Source organism: Contarinia nasturtii, unplaced genomic scaffold (assembly GCF_009176525.2).
Source record: "Contarinia nasturtii isolate CC-2019 unplaced genomic scaffold, AAFC_CNas_1.1 Cnas_scaffold_78, whole genome shotgun sequence".
NCBI classification, from domain to species: Eukaryota; Metazoa; Arthropoda; class Insecta; order Diptera; family Cecidomyiidae; genus Contarinia; species Contarinia nasturtii.
Window position 1 is genome coordinate 5,552,844 of NW_022197436.1, and position 22,645 is coordinate 5,575,488.

At 32.9% G+C, this 22,645-nt stretch overlaps 1 protein-coding gene across 3 annotated transcripts; it reads left to right on the plus strand.

The window, feature by feature from the left end:
* Positions 1-214: 214 nt before the first annotated feature.
* On the plus strand, positions 215-16,198 carry LOC116348976. Of its 3 annotated transcripts, none has more exons than XM_031780258.1 (6): positions 215-700; positions 2,462-2,849; positions 4,059-4,222; positions 4,299-4,858; positions 4,947-5,046; positions 6,875-16,198. In XM_031780258.1, the coding sequence occupies exons 2-6, from the start codon at positions 2,555-2,557 to the stop codon at positions 15,953-15,955; spliced, it is 10,200 nt and encodes a 3,399-aa protein (XP_031636118.1). In that variant the 5' UTR covers positions 215-700; positions 2,462-2,554; the 3' UTR covers positions 15,956-16,198. The 3 variants fall into 3 exon arrangements, with proteins under 3 accessions (XP_031636118.1, XP_031636185.1, XP_031636266.1); XM_031780325.1 differs by having other exon boundaries at positions 2,491-2,849; XM_031780406.1 differs by lacking the exons at positions 215-700; positions 2,462-2,849; positions 4,059-4,222; positions 4,299-4,858; positions 4,947-5,046 and adding an exon at positions 5,071-6,812.
* The last annotated feature ends 6,447 nt before the right edge of the window (positions 16,199-22,645 follow it).

Genomic DNA, 22,645 nt, shown 5'->3' on the forward strand with positions numbered 1-22,645 from the left:
ATGCAATGAAATATCATAATTGCAATCAGAGAAATTTTTCTGATGATGATGATGTCTATTACATTTAATAGAAATACTTATATGTGGCAAATGATTTGATAAGTAGAGAATATACCGGACTAACAACACATCTGAACCGCAATCTGTCTAAACAGCCATTTTGTTTCGAATGTTTTTCGAATGATTTAGTGGGGCTGCGCAGAGCACGGTTTAACCTCAGTATAATCCGTTCATAAATGGAATTTCTTGTATGTGTTGAAGGCACGAAAAACGCGAGTAAATTTTCAATTAGGCTAAAAAACTAATTTTCAATAGAAAATTAACAACAAAAACGTTTGTTTAACTTCTAAAAATGTGCTAACAGGAAAACTTAAATAAATATTGTGTGAATTGTGGTATTTATAAAGTGGAAATATTTGTGAAAATAGATATTTTTTGTTGCTTTTATTTCTCACTTTTAAGTAAAATCACAGTGTATGTGTTTCCCTATATATATTGATATTCATTATCGTTCATTTGTTAATAGACTCTACCGATGCGACTGAGAGAAAAGAGAGAAAAAATAAGTTTTATATATATATATATATATATTCATGCATCGAACAATAATGTTTCAATTAAATGACTAGAAGTGATCAAATCCAATCATCAAAACTGTGAATTATTTATACCATTTGGAATAATGTCGCTTAAAAATATTGTAAGTAATTAATTAAACATGTGTACCAAATTGTGTGAAAATCTGTAGTTTTCGAAAAAGACAAAAAAAATAATAAACACGATAAGTAAAAAAAAATTGTCTGAAAGGTTGGGTTGACCTGAATGTATATGTGTATATATATACTATAACATTGTATGTTGTTTAATACAGCTAAATTTTCAATTTATACAGTGTATGTATGTATGTGTGTATTCGTTCGCTTTTTTTCCTTTCTTTCATTTTTTCTTTCTCATTTCACAACTTTTTTTTATCTTCTTTCAACCACACATTCTGTTCGCAATTGCCGTTTTCTCGCTTTCGCATTCACCTATGAATGTCCAATTCTTTTTCTCTATAAAATAACATCAAGAACAATCTAATGTATAAGAACACATGAAACAATAAAAATAAAAAATATGCACACAGTTTTCGATTTGAGCATCCGCCATATTATTTTACCGTATCGACAAAAGAATGCTTCAGTTATCTCTGTATTAAATGCACTGCAATGCTATTGGCTTTTGGTTAAATTCGCAATAATCATCACCAAATAATTAATGAGTATCTCCAGAAAACAGTTTAAGATTCTTGTGTTGCATTTCAATTGGATGTATATGTACGTATGTGTGTTAGTATGTGTGTTAGTATTTTGACCACATTGTCTCGCATAAATTGAAATGAAATGTTAGGAACTTCTTCAACCGCTTTAAATTTTTTGTTTGGGAACAACTATTTTGATTTCTAAAATTGATTGCCTCTCAATGTTTAGTGCTAATAAGATAATAGCGACGGTGGCGATTCATATGGAACTGTGTCTTTTGTGAAAAACCCACCGAAAAATATTTGGTTGAGCAAATGAAGCCTGTTATATGTTCGGTGTTTCCTAGGCAGAATTAGCACTATAACACTGAAACATAGGTTATTTAGGATTTGGCCAAGAAAATTCATAATAAATTCATTCGTCTCAAGAACAATACATTCATGAGTAGAAATGCACAATGAGCATTGGCTAAAAAGGTCAGAAATTACAAGAGATGAAAAATTATAAAAGTAGAAAATTTGTGTTTCGCAGTAAGTTTTTCGTCCATTCATTTGACAGAACGCACATTATGCATACAAAATTATATTATTAAATCTATAATATCTGTAATAAAGAAGGGATCAAATTTCGTATCTTCACAATATACTTCGGTTCAACTTCTATTAGTGTGCAGTTTACCTGATATGTGTAGCAGTAATACATCTTTGTAAAGTTCGGACATGTTTCAACATGTTTCTGTCAGTGCTTGCTTGTGTATGCTTTTATAATACAAAGTAAGTGCAAACAGACTGTATGCATATGTGTTCGTTTTGGTAATTGCGCTTGTGCTCCAAAAAAATAGTGATAAAAACATACTTGGTGAAGTAGATGGCGTCGTTTCTTATACAATTTTCTTGCGAGAAAAAAAAACACAAATTCGGTCTTTTAATAAACGCACTTCTTCATTTATGTAGCTTTGAATATAGTGTTTTGACTCGGTTCATAAATGTTTGTTGCTGACGTCTGATTATTTCATTCATGTAAACATTTTACAGTATGCGTGTGTGTATGTGTGTGCGTGTTCATATGTTGTCGTCTGCTGTATGAATGTGTGGTTATAAGAGAATACGGGATAAAAACACATAAATTTTGACTTTCAATCGCTTTAGTCGTATATTTTTCATGTTATTGTTTATTTTTTGGAAAAATGTTAAATTAATATTGGCTTTTATTTATCATAGATTTTCAATCGTTTCATTTTCAATTGAAGATTTGATGACAACGTCTGTTGTGGTTTTATGGAATAGTGTAAATACATCTTTAGAACCAGTGCGATGGCTGACGAAGTGATTAACATTAGTGATGACGAGGAACGCGAGGATATCCCGGCGAATGCAGTCAAACCTAAAAACTACAGTCACAATGTGTACGAAAACTATACTCATGTGTCTCCACCAATTCAAGCCGATTTGGAGCGAGCTCTACATCAAAATAAAGAACAATCAGTAAATGATTTGGTCCAAGCGAACGAAGATAATAAAGATAACATCATCTATGTATTTAACGATGAGGAAGAGGAGGACATACTCATTGGTCCAATTAAGAAAATTTCGCGTGAAATTATATTCGGTAAAAGTCTACTAATACCATATTTACTACACACAAAAAAATCAACATAACTTTTTAAACGATTGTATCGTTTAATGTTGGATTCAAACGATAAATTCATCTTTTAAACGATAAATTCGTTTAAATTTGAAAATATTAAACGATTTTACCGTTTAAAAGATGAATTTATCGTTTGAATACAACATTAAACGATACAATCGTTTAAAAAGTTATGTTGATTTTTTTGTGTGTAGGAAACTCCTATATGTTAAGATTTATAAATATAGGATTCTTTTTATTTAATTTCAATTATCTCTATAAATCTGTAAGTAATACAAGACCGCACATATCGGTATATATATATATTTTATAATATATCGCCCCCGATTTTTCAAAAGTTCATCGGATCAAAAAATAATGTACTACAAAGTTGTTCAGAATGACAAAAAACATTTTTTAGGACCCCTGCCCCCTGCTGATTCTAAATTTTGGGGTTTCAGGTCAAAAAATCATATTTTGGGGGGTTTTGACCCTCGACTCCTTGACTTGAAGGGCAGGGATCCTAAAAAATTTCTCTCGTCATTCTGAACAACTTTGTAGTACATTATTTTTTGATCCGATGAACTTTTGAAAAATTGGGGGCACCCCATCCCCCCTGGGGAAAAATTCAAAATTCTGCTCCGATAGAAATTTTCTATTTTTTACCCCCAACATACCCCCAAAGGGTTTTTCAAAATTCCCACCCCCTGGAAAACTCGATTATATGCGCCACCCAGATATTACACCTCCCAAACTATCAAATGAAAAAAAAATATTTTTTAAAAACAGAATTAAATCAAAATCGTAGGTTTTAAAGCCGAGTTAAAAGTTATAACGTACAATTAAAGTTGCCCCACGAAAACCTAATTTAGTTAAAAATTGATAACTGATACGAATGGATAAGATACGAGTTTATAAAAGCTTGAAAATATACTCTCAACTCCATACAAATTTGAGCACATTTTGTTTTAAGCTGTTCAACTTTTATAGACCCAAATACAAGTCGAGGTTTTATTCTAAGCCATTCATACCTTATTTAAGTATGCGTGTAGCAAACAAACAAACAAAGCGTTTAAGATTTTTGAGCTTGACGATACCTAGTTTCCCTTCTATTGAGAGCTACTATATTTTTCTATTAATTTCTTCAAATCTAAACTCCTATATAATTGCCTCTTTTGCTGGTCACTCTAGGTAAAAGTCTGAATCCGCCAACAGAATGTTCGTACGAATTACTTAAAAACATGGAAAAACACATTGAAGATCGAAGACAGTCGATGCGTACATGCGAAGGAAAAATGTGGACGGTTGTAATCGAACAACTATATGCCATTCAACTTGCATTCAAACATAAAGAAGTGAGTATAATTTACTGACAGCTATTTCTTTTGATTACAATTAAATTTAATTGTTTTTTCCTTCGGTTTTATGTAGCTGCATATGGATCCAAGATTCAGTTTAATTGCTATCCGTTTGCTTGGAAGTTATATAAATTTTCGAGCGCAAAGAGCTATTGCTAACCAATCGCTTACAAAGGAGGGAGTGAAAGAAATTTGCGATGAAATTTGGTCACAAATAGAAAAGCTGGTTACCACAAATTACTTAAGAGTAATTATGGTAATCCTTAGAACGGATACAAAAAAATTAGAGTTGGCCAAAATTTTATATCCTTTATGCAAGAAAACACATGAGTTGATCACGAGGCAACAACCCATTGAGACGATCCATACAGATTCAAACAATCCATGCACTAAAATTGATTCAACATACCCAACATTCTTGAAATTACAGCTTGCAGTGCTGTTTTACAAGCATTGGATTCGTATATGCACGCATAATAATGATAAGAGAAAACATAATAGAAAAGCTATTATTATACTACAGAAAAGTTTTTCTCAAATACCTAGAAAGGTTGAGAAAAAATATGAACAATTTCAAATTTATGTCGATGATCGATTCCGGCATGCAACAATTATGAAAAAATACTCAATTACGTATGTTATTCTCTACATTAAATTATCTGCAACTTTCTTTTAATTATAAAAATAACAAAACTGCATTCCTTTTTTCTCCTTTGAACAGAAAATTATTAAGAGCGAAAATCACAATGGACCAGGCTATAGACAGATTCTTCTATTATTTCGATAAGCTTGTCTTTGAAGAAGATGTTTTGCCCAAAGTGGTGAGTTTTTACTTGCTTAGTTTCAGTATTAAACGCAATATTCGGCTTAAGTACGCTTGATAATGCACAAAAAATGCAAAGTAATTTTTAGCGAAACGCTTGAAACATTCTATTTAGTTTAAAAGGTATTTTTCAAATTTGACACGATTTGAAATAGGCAAACAAAAATCCTTTGAATAAAAAATTGAATGTTTCAAGTGCCGTTGTGCTGGTACTTTGCCATTTTTGTAAATTTATCAAATATCTACAATAAACGTATCATCGAACCATCAATAAACCCATCGTCGAAACAACACTCAAATTCGCCGAAGCTAATCTCTTGACTCGCACGAAAGTGATTATATTCGTTACGTATTTATATTAGGTAACTGACTCTAATTGATGATATCTTTCGGGCCATTGAAAGTATTGAATTATTTTTAATATTTTTTTTTTAATAGAGTCTGCAATTTGAATCAGTTACTTTATATAAAAAAATTGTTTTTTATTCGGATATCATTTTCGCCTGAGTAGAGGTGATTTTTAGCCGGTTGACCAAAAATCCACATTATAACCGAATATGAAGCTATGCTCAAACTTGAACGGAACTTGATTCAATTCTTAAAACGCCCATACCAAGAAGCTTATTTTAATTGATGGACATTTTTGAAACTGATAAATTTTGTGTATAACGTCTCTTATATCACAAAGTTTTGAGAAATGGAAATCGTTTTTTAGACTTTTTGGAATTGTGTTTTGATCTAGGGGAAAATGACTCGTTGTAAGTTCATAAGTATCTGTAAGTTTCACAAGTTCGCGTAAGAACTCTTGAGTTCTACATACATTTTTGTAAGTTCGTCTAAGTTTTACGTAAGTTCCTATAGATTACTAGTAACTTTTTCAACGTCAATTGAAAATCGCAGAATGTTGGAAATGGTAATATATGTTAGTCATGTCGAATCAGATAGAAAATAATTTGTATAAATAAGTCGAGACAGTTTTCGATGAAAAAATACCAAGAAATATAAATTCGTCTAATTAGACGTCATTTTTTAAAGAGTCGGTTTTGATAGTGAATAATCACTGATTATTAATCAGTAATGTATCTCAAAGATCCACAAAGAATTATTGCTTATGAGTCTATGAGTGTTGAGAGCGATGCTTCAATATCAAAATCAGGTCTTTTAAGGATGATATCCAATTTACTAGGTAATTTTAAAATGCGTTCTACTCTTTTGTACAAATTATTTGCAGCGTGAGATGTAATTAAAAAAATTGACCAGCGTTGTCTCATTTGACTACTACATGTGCGACTGTTTCGGAATTTTGACGCATATCGAACTTACAGCAGTGTGTTAATGTATAAATTCTCATAAGAAGCGTGCGATTTTATAAGTTCGTGTAAGTTTTTGTAAGTTTTTCTTACAATTCTATAGCTTTCGTCGTACTTATAAGTAGTCATTTTCCCCTAGGTTTTGATGAATTTTAATTTTGAATCCTCGCTGAGTTTGGGTGTTTTTATTGCAGCTTAGAGCTCATAGCCGAAATTCGGATTGCATATGTGTGAAAATATTACAAAGTAATAAAACTTCATTGTGATGTGAATATTCAATAAGCCAAAAATATAAAACTCCCAGAATTTGATTTGGGAAAAATAACGTAAAGCACATATTCATTTAAAAAGAATAAAACAAACATATTTTAAGGATCTATTTAAACAAGAAATTTGAATTTACCGCACTAAAAATAAAAATGAACTTAAGAAGATCGGTAAAAAAATTCAAATGGTAATTAGCCACTAGCTTCTGGTTTACTTGAAACTAATATTGGATTTCATTTATTGATACAGAATACAGAACATCTGCGTAATAAACGTCATGATAAGATACAGTCACTCGCCGCCCGGAAGCAATCAAATCGGGAAAGAGTTTTACAAAAACGACAACAAAACAATAGCTCAACATTAAGACCTAGTATTTCAAATAGTAATAATAATAATAGTTGTAATTTAATTAATAGAGATAATGTTAAATCAACAACACACACAATAAGCGACACAAGCAACATAACAAGCACTGATGGCGACGATGATGATATTGTTATTATTGATGAACCATCAAATTGCAATAATGCTCTGCAAAGTTTTGATGAAAATGCCAATTGCTCGGCAGGCACCTCATCATCTGTGGTTCAAAATAATCGACCACGTAATTTATTGTTTTCTTCGTCATCGTCACATTTTGGTCATGCATCAAGCAGTAGTAGTTTTCGACAACATCTTAGCGATAGTATTTCTGATAGTGATGTTGTGATTAATGAACCGCCAGTCCCATTAAACATTGATCACCAAAATAATAAACGTATGAATGCCATTTCCGGTGAAACAGTTTCTTTAGATTCAGATAATTCAATTTATTTGACGGAATGTAGCAATCAAAAAGACACGTCCACCATCAGTCAATCAAATGTTCAAAGTGTATTGAAACCATTTTCATCGATTTCCATAATAAGTATCTGTGATCAAAAGCAATTGACATCACCTTTAGATGCAATTAAATCTAATTATACAATATGTGAATCTCCGCCACGCGGTATTGTTTCGTCTGAAGAAAGTGATCTGCCTCAATCAAAAAGCGAATCAAATCGATGTTCTTCAGCTTTGATTGAAAAACGAACTCCGTTACGTCGACGTTCGCAGCGTGGTTCGTTGCTTGATGAAGATCATTCACGAAAATCACAACAACAAACAAAAGAAATATCACAAATTTATAGATTACATTCACAATCTGATGATATTGTTTCAGATATTGTGGCCGATGTTGGTAAAAGTAATGTATCGAAAATTGATAATAAACAAATTAACAGCGATGCAGAAGCGGTTGCCAACAATTTGGTTTCAAATTGTGAGTTGGTTGATATTATAAATAATGTTGACAATGCTAATGTTGTGATAACCAATACAACGAAAGCAATCGATGAAAACGAAACAATCACAGAGTCAACAAAAGCTAAAAGAAACGATAAAAATGATCCATCAACATCAACACCAACAAATCCAAATTCAAATGTCGAAAAGCTATTGTCATCACGTATTTTGCATCAGTTACTTCCGCGATCTACGAGAGCCAATTCTCTCAAAGAATTTAACAATCAAAGTAAAGAGACACGCGAAAATTATGAGAATTTCTTAGGCGAGTTATTCAATGATGGATCAGCAAAAGTTGACGAGAGTCAATTTAAATCGAATAGCATAGGTCGCTACAATGGATTAAGAGCTATTCAAGAACGTCGACTCACCATTTGTACTCCACATCCATCAAATAAAACAATTGTTCAGTTGGCCTCAAACAACGATATTCCGTCTGATAGTATACAAACCAAAGTAAATGAAAAGCTTATAAGCACTCAGCCTGTTTCATCTGAAACAATAACTGTTGCAAAACCAATGGATATGGTCAAAGACCTCACTCATATGGATATTGAAGTTAAAAATTTCATGAAAGAGATCAATGAAATTGAGACAAAACAGATATCTGGTAGCGAACAGAGTAATAAAAAGACTAATGTCAATACCAACGAATCAACTCAGCTTCAATGTAAAGTCGAGGCAATGAGAATAGCTTCGCCTATTGAAGAGAAAAGTTCATCTATTACGCTTCACCTTTCCAAACAACTATCAGTTTATGAAGAGAAGGGAGAAGAACTGCCACTTGAAATTTTGCATGAACCGATGGAAATGGAACAAATGGTAGCACAACCAACAGAAATAATTGTAAGCGAGCGCAAATCGGATGAAGAAGGAGCGAAGTTTGTAGCTTCTGTAATCGCCGAAACTCCATTAATTAACCAAAAATCAAATATTGAAACTTCATCAGAACCACTGGATGATGAAAAACAACTTTCAAACGATTTGGAAAAAGATGACGCTGAGCCAATCTATATGGATGTTGAAGTTATTAATTCGCCGGAAGATATTCAAGATGATTTTATTGAAATTGATCCATTGAAACAATCATCGAAAGTCATCGAAAATGATGAAGACCAAATTGAGCCGTTGATGTCACAACAAACTGAAAAATCTAAAGAAGTAGCTACTATTGAAGAAATACAAAATATTGAAACTCAGAAAGAAGATGAGTCAAAAATAGTGGAAGATATGATAGAAATCATCGGACAAACCGATGAAGCGATGGAAGATTTGGAAAGTCGGCATTCAAACAGTTCTATTGACAAAGAGTTCTCGGTGATTGTTAAAATTAACAACAAAGACATGCCAGAAGAAATGCCGGAAAATGAAATATCAGTAATTGTTGTGAACGATGGTGAGGAAGAAGAAGATATGTCGGATTCAGATGAAAAATTTTCAACAATAAGCGTTGAATTTAATGACGAAGACGTTGAACTACATGAGCTTGAAACAGAGACTGAAACTAAAACGGACAATGACACGGAACTTTCAGTCATTGTTTCAAATAAATCTGAACATATTTTACCAGCATCACCTATAAAAGAACTAACTCAATTGAATGAACAAATTGAATCAAGTGAATTCACAGACGTAAGAATTGAACCAACATATAAAGTACAACAAGATGTTGTTATTTCACCTGAAGACGAAAAAGAAATCAAAATATCGACTGAATCGCAGCCACAAGAATCGCAACTTTTTGCACAAAAACCAGAAGAGATTAGTACAATCGAAGCATCATTGATTACAAAGGGACAAACCAAGGAGAAAATCTCTATTGAATCGTACAAAGAAGTTTCAACTGATTCTCAAAAAGAAAGTGAAATGTCTACAGAATGTCAACCAGAATCACAACAAGAACAAAATGAAAACAATTCAACTGAAGATCTATTGGGTCAAGTGGCAGAAGTTTCAAGTAAAGCACAGCCAGAAGTACAGAAAGCCGAAGAAGAACCGAAAAAACATCCTTCAGAAAGTCAAAGTGATGATGAAGTTAGTGTCAATTTGCCAGAGAATATATCGTCAATTGAACCATCAACAATGGTCGGACAAGTAAATGAGGATAAAACAATTGTAGAGAAAACATTGAAAGATAAAGTATCAAGCAGGGAAAACCCAGTTCAAGAATACACTGAAGCAAAAATAAATATAATTCCAGATTCAAGCACCGATAGTTGCATCAATCAATATGCTGGAATTGAAAGACCAACTGAACCAGTCGAAAATAATGAAGGCGAGCAAGCTGCAATGGCCGCAGCACTCGGACAAAAACCTAACGAAGAAGAAACTTTCAGACCTACTACAAAGGCCTTAGACTCAAAATTATCGGATGAATTGCAAGAAAAGGACGAAGGAATATCAACCATAACAAAGATACTTGCTCCAGTACCAAGTGAATCTATAGACAAACTGCCACTTGAAATCAATGAAATTTTAAGTGAAGACATTCCAGAAATTGAAGATCACAAAATCGAAAGTGATCTTGCTGCCTCTTCTACTGGCTCACAACCAACGGCAACTCAAACAGAAAGTGTCGGTTACAAAGATGAGCATGTCACTGAACATGATAATTCATCAGAAGATGTGTGTTTCAATCAAGCAGGTTTAACTAAAAAATCTGAGCAAAAAAATCTGCTACAAAAATCTGAGCAAAAGCAGTCATCTGAAAGTGTTGAAGAATCAATTGTAACTGAAAAATCAGTTTCTGTGCAGCAAGTACCCGAAGCAATCACACCATTGCATTGTGAACAGCCTGCAGAAGGCCCAACTAATTCCGATAAAACTGAAAATCGAACCGAAGCTACAACACCATGCGTATTCTCATCGAAACAAGAAGATCCGGAAACTTTCACCGAAAATGTTGTTCCGCCAATTAATGTGTTAGAACTTATAATTGAACCATCGGAATCAACAAGAGAAAGTATAATAGTCACGTCACCAGTATTGGAAATACAAGAAACTAAAGACTTTGAAAAAATCCACGAAAATCAAGAAATTGAGTCCCGGACAATAGATGATTCAAAACAATATATAATTCCAGAAGATCCAAATGTTCAAGAAACAATATCTCAAACCACATCAAGCACGACAATTCAATTGTCAAACGATTCTGAGCCAATCGCAATGGACGTAGACAGCCAAGTACAAAATGTTTCATGCAAACCATTTAATTCAGAAGCGAAAATTGGCACGTTACCACCACAAAAAATTCAATCAAAATCAAAATCAAAGAAAGAAAAGTTGTCAAAAGGAAAGTCAAAATCAAGACAAAAAAAGTATAAGGAACGTCCCAAAACTGTCGATTTGAACGCACCTATTGACTACACGACGGATAAATTATCAAAGCCAGAAAAGTTGGTTGAAAATGAACAAATTTTTATTCAAACAGGAAACGAACAGAAAATTGAAGATCTCAAAACTGTACAAAAAGAACCCGAAATTGAACTAACGGTAATTGAATCAGAAGTTGTCGATGGTTCAATTGAGTCTCCGTTCGAAAGTCCCTTAATTATTGAGCCAGTAGAAGCAAAAACCAGTAATATGGAATTACCAATAATAATATCCGAAATTCCTATGCCAATGATTGCTGCACCAATCGATTCTCCAGTTGCTTCTCCAATCAATGTGATAGCACCACAGCCACCACTTCCTTCATCATTACCACCACCATCACCAACACCACCTCCACCACCTCCACCCGAAATTGAATTCAATCCGGATATTTCACCGATTGTACCAGTACAGTTAAGCGAAAATAAATTGGTTGAAGATTTGAGTCAAGGCTTCTTTTATCCACATATCGTACATTCACAACAATTGGCTCCACTGAATTTCAGCTCAACACCAGATACCAATAATGAATCTTTATCACAAAATATTGAAGAAAAGTCAACACCACCGCAATCATCATCACCAGAGAGTGAACAAGAGACAGAGTCAAATAAAGCGGTAAGTGTGATAACTCCAAATACAGATACTTCAATGCAGAGTCCAATTGACTTGTCGCCCATGATAAATCATTCATGTGATCAAAAGTCTGGCGGACGCAATACTGGCTCTGGCCGACGAACCAAACCAACAAAAGTTACTAAAAGCTATCCATCAGTTAAAGATGTCATTAACAATCTGGATGTTTTAGCTGAAGCGGCTTTGTTCGCTGAACAAATTCGAAGTATACCGGGTGGAAATTCAATTGCTTTAAAATCAATTGAGCCAATCGAAAGTGAGCCTGAAACAAAATTCATCGATGATGCCACACCAAGGCCAAGTGATGATTTAAAGAAAACGTACACGCCAGTGATTGAGGAACAAACACCAAGCACAAGTGGCACTGAACCAACAATACCAAAAATTGATGAGCCCATAAAAAAATTACGATCGTCCAAAATGGATAAACAGAGTATAGTTTCAGTTCGGAAATCGACTCGCATTACACCAGCGCGTCAAGCAAAGGAATCAGCTGGCGATAAAATAGCGGAAGAACGTAGAAGTTCAAGGCGTAGTAAACGTAATCAAGAATCCGAAGAAGAAATAATTGATTATGATCAAACGCTTGAGCGTATCAAAAAATTAACTGAAGTAAAAAAACCGACTACAATCAATGCAGTCGACACAATCACTGAAATTAGTCCATTCAAAATGCATCCAATGACTGAAATGCAAGCACCGGCTGAAGTTCAATCAATGAGCGAGAGTCGAAAGAAAAAAGAGGCGCACGCACAAAAACCAATTCGAGATCAGGCATTGATGAAAAGTCATCGTTCAAAATCATCACTAAAGAACGAAAAAAGCTCATCCAAGTCGAAAAAATATGAGAAAGAAAGAGAAAAGGAAAAATCAAAGCACGATAGATTTAGATCACTACGTGATCGATCACACACATCACTGTCACACAATGAAAATGATGATGTCCAAAGTGCTGGTGAAGGCAGCAACGAACAAGATTTTCTCACCGCACTCAATTTAATTGAACGTAAAAATGCTATGAAACGATCACGATCTGAGATTGAATCACCGCTGTTGAGAGAGCATGAAGAAAATGTTCCACCTGAAATAGTAATTCGTAAAAGTAAACGGAGCAAAAAGTTACACCATAGTCATAGCATGGATAATGTATTAGATAAATCGCATAAAACCACCGGAAACGATATGTTTACATTAGAACCAAGTCTAGAACACGATGATACAGCTAGTTCGATCGATAGTACATCAACGAGCATGAAATTATTTACATTTTCAACACCATCTAAAGAGCCACAAACAAGTCTTGGTAAGAATTTCGAAAAGAAATTGTCCAGGGATGAGAATAAGTATATGTCGCCGTTGGCAATGAAGAAAACATTCGAACAAAAATGCAATAAAGATCGTGAAAAATTATTGGACCGCATTAAAGTACACATTAAACGAATTCCATCAAAATATAATGATGACATAGATGTAATTGGTTTAATTACCGACTCAATACCACTTGATTGCACGGAAACATTGACAACACTTATCAAGATCAAGAAAATATTCTATCAACGTTCCGTGCATATAATACAAAATTTTGACGTAAACAACCCATATTTAAATGAAGTAAAGGAGAAGCTTCGAAATTTACATCAAAGTACATCGATTGACGATAAGATTTTCGATCAAATATATAAATCGTATTCCGACCTAGCTCTCTGTTGTAAAGATAATACCGGTGGAAAGAATGAATTGACTACACACTTCAAATACTTTAACAAGTTCCTAAGATGGTGGTCACGTAAATTCAAACGATATCGTGAAGGAAATATAATGCATAAAGGTTCAAAGAAATCATATGATACTGAAGAATCTATTTCAAGTGACAGCAATAGCCAAGAGAAAGACTATTCATTGGCACAACAATCAATTATACCTGAATCATCCATTCCCTTTGACACAAATACTATTGCTTCTGTCGCAGACGTTCATCAACCATTACCTCCACCATCAATACCACCACCACCATCACTTGAACAGCAGCCATTACAACAAATAAGCAACCCTGAGAAAGATATCAACTCCAAAATACAAATTTCAAGTTTAATCATACCAACACCGTCAACCTCATCAAATCAAATAATACCTACGATTCCAACAGCAACCGATCCACAACAGCTTAGTTTACCAATTGATACTACCAATACGATAATATCGTTTCCAAACTTTATATCTGAATCAAGTGATTCCATTGAAATATCAAAAAATGTGCCGTCATCAACACCAACGCCTTCACCCACATTGTCTGAACAATCACGATATTCAAACGATGATTCCTTTTCTAAACTGAATATTACATCGAGCGTTGATCGAATGGATTTTCACTTCTTTGATGACCATTTGCGTTCAACAGATGATATAACAACGTGTGATTTTCACATTGAAGTACCTGAAACGAGAATTGAAGATACATCAGCCAGAATTGAAGAAACATCAGCTTTATTTGACAATTATAATAATGCCGACCCAACAATGGCAACTGGTCAATTAATTGCGACTCGTCCCGATCAAGTAATGTCAGTAGCAGAAGCATTCTTCCAATTAACTGATAATCATATGACGAATATCAGTTCGATGTCTAATAGTTATGAATGTACTGCGCCGCAAAATATTCTCGATCCTAAAAATCTTCGAAATTCAAAAAATGGGCGAAATAATTCAAATTTTAGTTCTAATAACACACTTCCGCAACCATCAACCAGTCAATCGAATCAAACCAATCAAACTTCAAACAAATACGACATGTACTATAATTCTGATAATGACAATTTCAGCATGAACGTATTGGAAAATTTGGTCGATGCATATGATTATTTGGAAGAATTTGATATGGGCCAAGATATTGACTATCATCCACTAATACCAGCCATACAGGAGAATAATACATGTCGATCAAATGATACATTTCAACAAATTACAAGACCTGGATCTAGAGATGTCGATATGAATGTGCGAGCTGTTGAAAGTTCACCGAATAGTAGTATACGAGTTGAAAGTTCAGTGGCTCAAAAACCAGCCCCCACCGATACTGTATTCAATGATATTTCAATGGATGCGTATGCACAATCAAAAATGCCATACGATGAAATGATTCCATACGATGATTCGCGAAGCCTCGATCCAGGTGAGAGACTATTCGATTTACTACCATCAGCATCAGATGAACCGATGGAAGAAGAGTGTAGCGTACCAAAAATTGAAGAATTTCCATTCAAACAACCATCCGTACCATACACAAATGGTTCAAGTAGTCGCAGTCACTCCTCACGGCATCATAGTTCAGAAGGTCACAAATCTCATAAGTCGAAGCGAAAAAACCAGCAAGTCGCCGGCGATGAAGCTCCATCAGAATTTTTTAGATCAGGCAGCCGAAAAGGTGGACTCCCTTCTTCGACCGGTGACATTCGTAATGATATAATCATACATGGGCTGCCAAAAACAGACGTTCAACAATCACCAAACGAATTGAAAAAGGAATTAGATGACGATGAGGCTTCAGTAAACCCAAAATTTCAAATAGACGTCAAAGAAGTTTTGCCACCAACCTATTACATTCAGAATATTAAAAACCTAAATCTATTTACAAATTTAACGCATAGTCCGAGAAAATCGTCCAAATCATCAAAATCAAGCAAATCAAGTAAATCGTCAGTAAAACATCACCACCACCACCATCACTACTATCACCGCCAAGTGAACCATCGTGACAGTAATAAAAGTAGTAAAAGTTCGGAAAAATCTTCCAGTAAAAATGTTGATGTGATGAATACTCATGGATTCAAAATCAAAATATCGAAACGACCAATGGATGATGAGAAAAAATCGCAAAAAAATCGACACGAAAAAATATATCATGATTCATCGGAAGAATCATGGGATGATGATGAAGACGATGATGACGAACAGAACGAAACCAATTCTCGTTGGAAATCTCAAGTTCATTATAATTGAAGAAATACGAAAATTCTCTCAATCTATCTCTTCTAAGATAGTTCACTTGACAAAAATATCAATTGTTTAATTAACACAATAGATGTACAACAAAATGGCCAGGGAAAAAATAAACCAATTTGTGTTGGATGAGTTTTGTCCATTTTTTCTTTCTCCCATTCTTCTATTATTGTTTTGTAATATTATCTACAAAATGGTTCCATTTTTTAGATATTTCAAAAATAAATCGTATTTGCTACTTGATTTCGCTTGTTGTGAATGTTGCATTAAAACAAAAATAGTCCAGAACAATTTGACACAATCAACGATCATCATTTGGTAAGCATTTTTTTTTATTGAAAACAAAACAACATTACTTTTTGCGAAATGATTATTTCCATTTTTATGTTAAAATATTCGAAAGCGTTCATATTGATGAGCCAGTTTATTTTACAAACATATTGCATATACAGGGTGTGCCAGTGAAACTGATATTTTATATATGCTTATAAAAAGCGTATTTTGCGGCCAAATCCAAAAATTATTTTTGCGTTGTGTAGAGGAAGGCCACATATTTTAAATACATCAGCTAGATTGGATATCTCAATTTTTTTGTTCGGTCTGGAGACATAAATGTGCTAGAAAGAAATCGGTTACGACGCGCAACCTCATTCAGTCAAATATATGATCTAGTTGTAGCCAAGTTTCCAAACACAAATAATTTTTTCTTTTGTAGCATAAACTATTGATGTCTTAGGAAGTAAAATAAGTGCCCAGCAAAAGAATAATGTTTTTGTGATGGACACGCCAGGCCCATTCTCAACACAACCTCACTTTTCCTTATTTTTCAGGAAAACGCTTAAAAATCAGCCTGTGAATATAAAACATTATCCAAAAACTATTTTAAATTGTCAGGAACATCTTAATATCTCCTTATAAGAACAAATTAATTTCATTGAATTATCATTTTCCAAGTAAAGATGGTCGAACATACAAAAAATATCAGTTTCACTGGCACACCCTGTATATGTATATATGTTTAATACAGTAATGTGCGAAGGGGGGGTAGGGGGGTTTACCCCCCCCCCTGTGATTTGGATGGGACAAAAAATTTTCGTGAAAATTATTCGAATTTGCTAGGGTTTTTCACGAAAAAAGTGAAGACCTTTTTTTTTTTTTTTTTAGCTCATCAATGTAGAAAATTGAGGAGAATTCTTTCAATTTGCTAAGGTTTTTGGTTCCGAGAGATTTTTTTCCGATTTGCTAGGGTTTTTCGCGGAGAAAATTCTTTCGATTTGCTAGGGATTTTCGCCTCAAAAAGTGACTGAAAAAAAAAAAAAAAAAAAACGAAAATTTGTCTGATTCGCTAGAGAATTTTTTGTTTTTGAAAAATCTTCCCCCCCCCTGTAAAATGTAGCTCGCACATTACTGGTTTAATAATATTTAAAATGATTTTTATTGTGACGAGGAAAAAATACCGACGCGGGATGGAAAAATTCACTCTATTATTAGCGAGAATAAACTCAAAAAACAAAATAACGGCAAAAACAAATGTGTATAATATCAATAATTAAGTAAAAAAAAAATGATAAATGAATTAGTGTTCATAAAACTAAACAATGCATGAATACCTAATGAAGTTTTATTTCGAATTGTACATGTACAATTGTACATAAATTAGAATTAGAACTAAAACTTTAAATTTATTTAAAAAAAAAACTGTGATCAAATGAAATTAATAAAAGTGTATTGGGAGTTCATTTTTTACATAATTACAATGGATTAAAAATAATTGATTAATCCATAACTATTACATAGACGAATTTTTCGTTTTTGATGTATAAATTAAATAAATAACATTAATTTAAAATTAGCTAGTGCATTTAACAATCGAACATCAGTGATTTTCAATCAAAACATAACAAATTGGAGGACTTAGAATCATATTCCCACAAATGAATTTGTAAGTTTATTTCTCTCTCATTATTTTAATAAATATTTTCGTATTTCTGTTGTTTTCACATTATTTAGAAAATAATCAATATCACTCGAAGAGAAAGAAAATATATAGCCGCCAATTTTCGATTTTATCAATTCTAAATAACAAAAATCAATATTTTATACAATCAATTTGATTTTATGAGTTCCGAATTTTCTACTCAGTATTTTCTACATAAAAAAAAACTTGCTTGTTATAATAAGGGAGAGAAAAATACATTCGTACATAACTGTCCTGTATTCTTGGTTGTAAAAAATAACACAAAAAGTCTTCGGCTTTTTGGAAAGTAAAACAGGAAGATATTTTGACCAAATAATCAAAAAATATACGTTATTATTTATGGAAGCAAAAAAACCAATCAAATTGTTTTGAATAGCGCGGTCTATAATATTGAGTCGTATCTCTTTATAGAAAATAGTTCATTTTTACTAAATGAAAGAGAGTCTAGACAAGCGAATTATCGAAATTTAAAAATAATCGAAAGTAGTGCTAGCGTGTAAGACAGAAAAAATACAATCGTATGTATTATGTACAAAGACAATTTTTCAATTTGTTTTTTGAAGAAAATCCATTAAAATGTATGATAAAGAATACTAAGATTTAAAAAAAAAAACTAATGAGGAAATTTTGAAGGACAGAATATTTTCCAAGTAAAAAGTCGATTCCTCGTTTAGCTAAGTAAGTTTTATCCTAAATATAAAATTTTCATTTGTTATTACTTTAATTTCTCATCATAAATTATGGCATAACGATAATTACAAAAAATTAAGTCGATCAAGTGAACTGTGCCGTATTCAGTCGATCAAGTTAACTGTGTCGACTCTTTATGCGTCGTATTCAACGCACATATTTGTTGGAATGCGGGGCACACAGTTAAACGAAAGCAAAAGAAAAATGAATGGAAAAATAAATTTTAAGGTATTTGTAATAATAATTATTAGAAGAGATACAGACCACATTTGCTAACTATGTAAGGGAAAAGCAATGAAAGAAAGAAACAAACATAATTGAAGAGGCAACACGTTGAAAGTGCAGTAAACACATGAAATTGCAGGTAATTGATTGAATCGCATATTTATATCAAATCTTTTAAATATAACATGTAGAAGTAGTGTCATTTTCCCAATTCCATTTTGTCAATGCGAACAAAATGTTTCTAACCCCACGAGAAAAGAAAATACACGACAAAGAATATTTGAGAGGTATTTTTTCTCTACATTTATATTTCTATTATGGATGAAAATAAACTGTAATTGTGTAAATCAAGAGACAAAGAATTTAAATTAGAAAATTCAAACAAATAAAAAATTAATTACAACAACAAAAATTGACAGAGAATGCACAGAGAAATATATCCACGTTCGTAAGATTAGAAACAACAATTCAACATTAATTTAGCCTTTAAGAATTACGTATTACAATTACTACTATAGTATGTAATGAAAGCTAAATTAAATGCGTAAAACCAAACAGAAAGAATAAAAAAGTAAGGTTAGACATTCTAAAGACCCATTGCAAATGAACTGTTTATCACGATCGAGGTGTCTTTAATATAGCATTATACCATACCATTCAAATATTTCATAGGCATTTCTGCAGCTTGACAAAATCGATGTAGTTATTAATATGTTAATGTCCAACATATTTATGTTAGAAAATATGTTTCAAAAATAGCGGCAAACATATTAATAAGATGCAATATGTTGAGAAACATATTTGGCAAAATATATTATTAAAATATTAATTGGAGTCAAGCTGGGAATTTGGTTTATTTTATCTGGTTTGAAATACATTTTTTTGTCATTTTGTTCACTTCTTTTTTACTTGATTCGAAGGAAACAAATAAAGAATTATTATAAGTGTGACAAAAATATAACAATTGTGTGTTTTCCTTTGAACAAATCCATTTAACTTTAAAGATATCAATAAACAAAATAACCACTTTCTATTGCAACACAATAATATCACAACTGAGACATTGCAATATTCTATGGTGGATATCATATTCACGCCAAAAAAAGCATTTTTAAAAGGCATTCGACATTGAATGAACGATATTCAGCATGGTAATTTTCAATAAAGTTTGCCTTTTATCCATACAATGATTTTTAGATAGGATAGATGCGTAGGATCTCCGCAAGATCCAGATCCAAGCGTGCGTACACTGCCGCATGATGCATACATATATAATACGCACGCAAATTCGTTATTCTTATTTCCCCTTCTTTGATTCGCATGCCATAGCATTACGGAGTAAGGAATGTATGTATCATGCGGCTACGTACGCACGCTTGGATCCGGATCTTGCGGAGATCTTACGGATCTATTCTATCCAAAAATCATTGTATGCTTTTATCAATATTTCATTCGTTTTTTTCCATTGAATTGATTTGGTAAGTATTACCAACATAAAATATAACATATCATAGAAACAGTTAAAAAGTGATTTTTCTCATAAATTAAATACAATAAATTTCATTAGTGTACCATAGTGTCAATACAATTGTTTATAATTCAAAATATTCTCGGTGATTGATACATGTTTTTCATTATGTGAAACGTGTTTACTTAATTAATGTTTTCTCCATTTTTATCTTGAATAAATTAATTTACAAACAAATATATAAGAACAAAAAAATAAAAGAATTTTAATGTAGAACAAAAATTAAAGGATGAAAAAAGAGAAGAAAAAAAAAACAAAACTTATTTGTTTCAATGATTCTTACTTTATTTTTATTTGTATAGAAAAAAACATGAGGATACATTTTTTAAGCATATATTTACACCAAGATCACTTATTATATCACAAATGTCAGTAAGATGTCTTTGATATTACGTTTTTGTTCAACAGATTTGCGTAATGTTCTCTTCACCACTTTTGGTCGCATTTTAATTCGTTTTCCACCCACCTCTTCATCGATGCTAGCATCTTGTGATAGCGGTGACTCGATTGCTGCATCATTATTATCATCACTTTCCGATGAATGACGCGCTTTCTCGCTGGATATTCGACGTTTACGATTTCGTAATTGGACACTTCTTGTGCTTTGTGCTGCTGGAGATGTTAATGGTTCATTCGTCTTATCTTTTATACCTGGCGTTGCAACTATACTCTCTTGAGTTTTTGTGATTTGTTCGGTTTTGTGTAAAAGATTAGCTTCTACCTGTTCTATTTCGCTTACAGCCGAAGCAACCGTCAGTCGATTCAATGTATCAGACTCAGGTAAATTAGATAGATCGGCTTGATCGAATTTTGAAGTTTCATGCCAAATCTCAACTTTGGTTTCTATTGAATTTTTCGGTACTTCTTCTTTATTTGAATCGATCAATGTCGATTCATCCAATGGTTTCGATGCCAGTAGTATGTTTTTGCCGGTTTCATCCCGCATTAATTATTTCCCAAACATATTTAGCCACGCCCCAAAACAACTATTTCTCGAGTTGAACGAAAAAAAGTCGACACAAGCGAATTATTCTTATTTAGTTTACGATTTTATGATAACGCCACTTGCATAAATGTCAAATCGACTTATTTCGTAAAATTCAAAATATGGAACAGAATTGTTTGATATTGCTTAACATATGTTTATGAATCAGTATCAGTTGTAAGCTTAAACTCCAGATTCTTGAAGTACATTGGAGACCAATTGGCAACGTTATTGGTTCGCCTTAGAAAAACCATTTTTTTTCATCAATTCGATTCAAAGAATTAACCAAAAAATAATATTACCATTGCATTACCAAATTACTAAAGATGGATGAAATTCGACAAGACATTTTACGGGCAATTCCAAGATTTTTTCTAAACATTTTGGTAAGAAAAACTTTGGTTTTACCCAATAAACATCCTCCACATATTCATCATCATTGGCTTCCTCATCTTCAGAAAATCGTCGTAAATCTTCAATTTGTAATTTTTTTTTCCTTTGTGTTATATTTTTAACTTTTTAATTTACCATAAATTAAAACTAAACATTCGTGAATTTTGGCATTGCACACAAACATTTCTTGAACTGTCTCTTTATCTTATTGTTTTTTTATTTCATCAGAGAAAAACGAAAACGAAAAACCAAAGTGCTGTTTCTTCCTTCGCTTTTATCTCCCCTTTTTTTCACTGAAATAATTCTGTGCATTTTTTGTTAATCAAATGTACTTACATTTAGAAAAAAGAATGAAAAAAGTATATTAGCAGTTGTCATTCAAGTGTTTAGGACGCTTAGTGGGTATGCTTGCAGTATGTTATCGGCAGCAATTATATCAATAACATGTTTGATTCGACATTTTGATGGGATGCATGATTCGGACAGTAGTATTTCTAATGTTTTTTCCACGTTTTTCCAATAATATTGGGAGGTGATGCAAATGCACATCACACGGTCTGGGGAAGTAGTGATACAAACCGTAGAGGTGAGTTACTTCTAGAATATATTGCAACGACTGACCTGCTCATCTTAAACAGAGGTGTACAACCAACGTTTGTTACCAGAAACAGGTCGGAAGTCTTAGACATAACTTTGATATCTGCTAATCAGGGCTGTTATTTTCACTCTGTCAGTGCACGCACACAGTAGTGTGCACACTTACACTCAATGTGCGTCGCACACAGTGCTTGTATTTTGAATGTGCACGCACACTTAGTTACAAATTTGCCAACCGCCAAAAATGTCAAACTTGTGACTAAGTGTGTGCGCACATGCAAAATACAAGCATTG

Bases quoted from the DNA above. Each gene is read 5' to 3' on its own strand.
- LOC116348976 (XM_031780258.1), top strand. From the start codon at position 2,555: ATGGCTGACGAAGTGATTAACATTAGTGATGACGAGGAACGCGAGGAT. The intron at 2,850-4,058 runs GTAAAAGTCTAC...TGGTCACTCTAG, and splicing joins TTCGCGTGAAATTATATTCG to GTAAAAGTCTGAATCCGCCA. The intron at 4,859-4,946 runs GTATGTTATTCT...TCCTTTGAACAG, and splicing joins ATGAAAAAATACTCAATTAC to AAAATTATTAAGAGCGAAAA.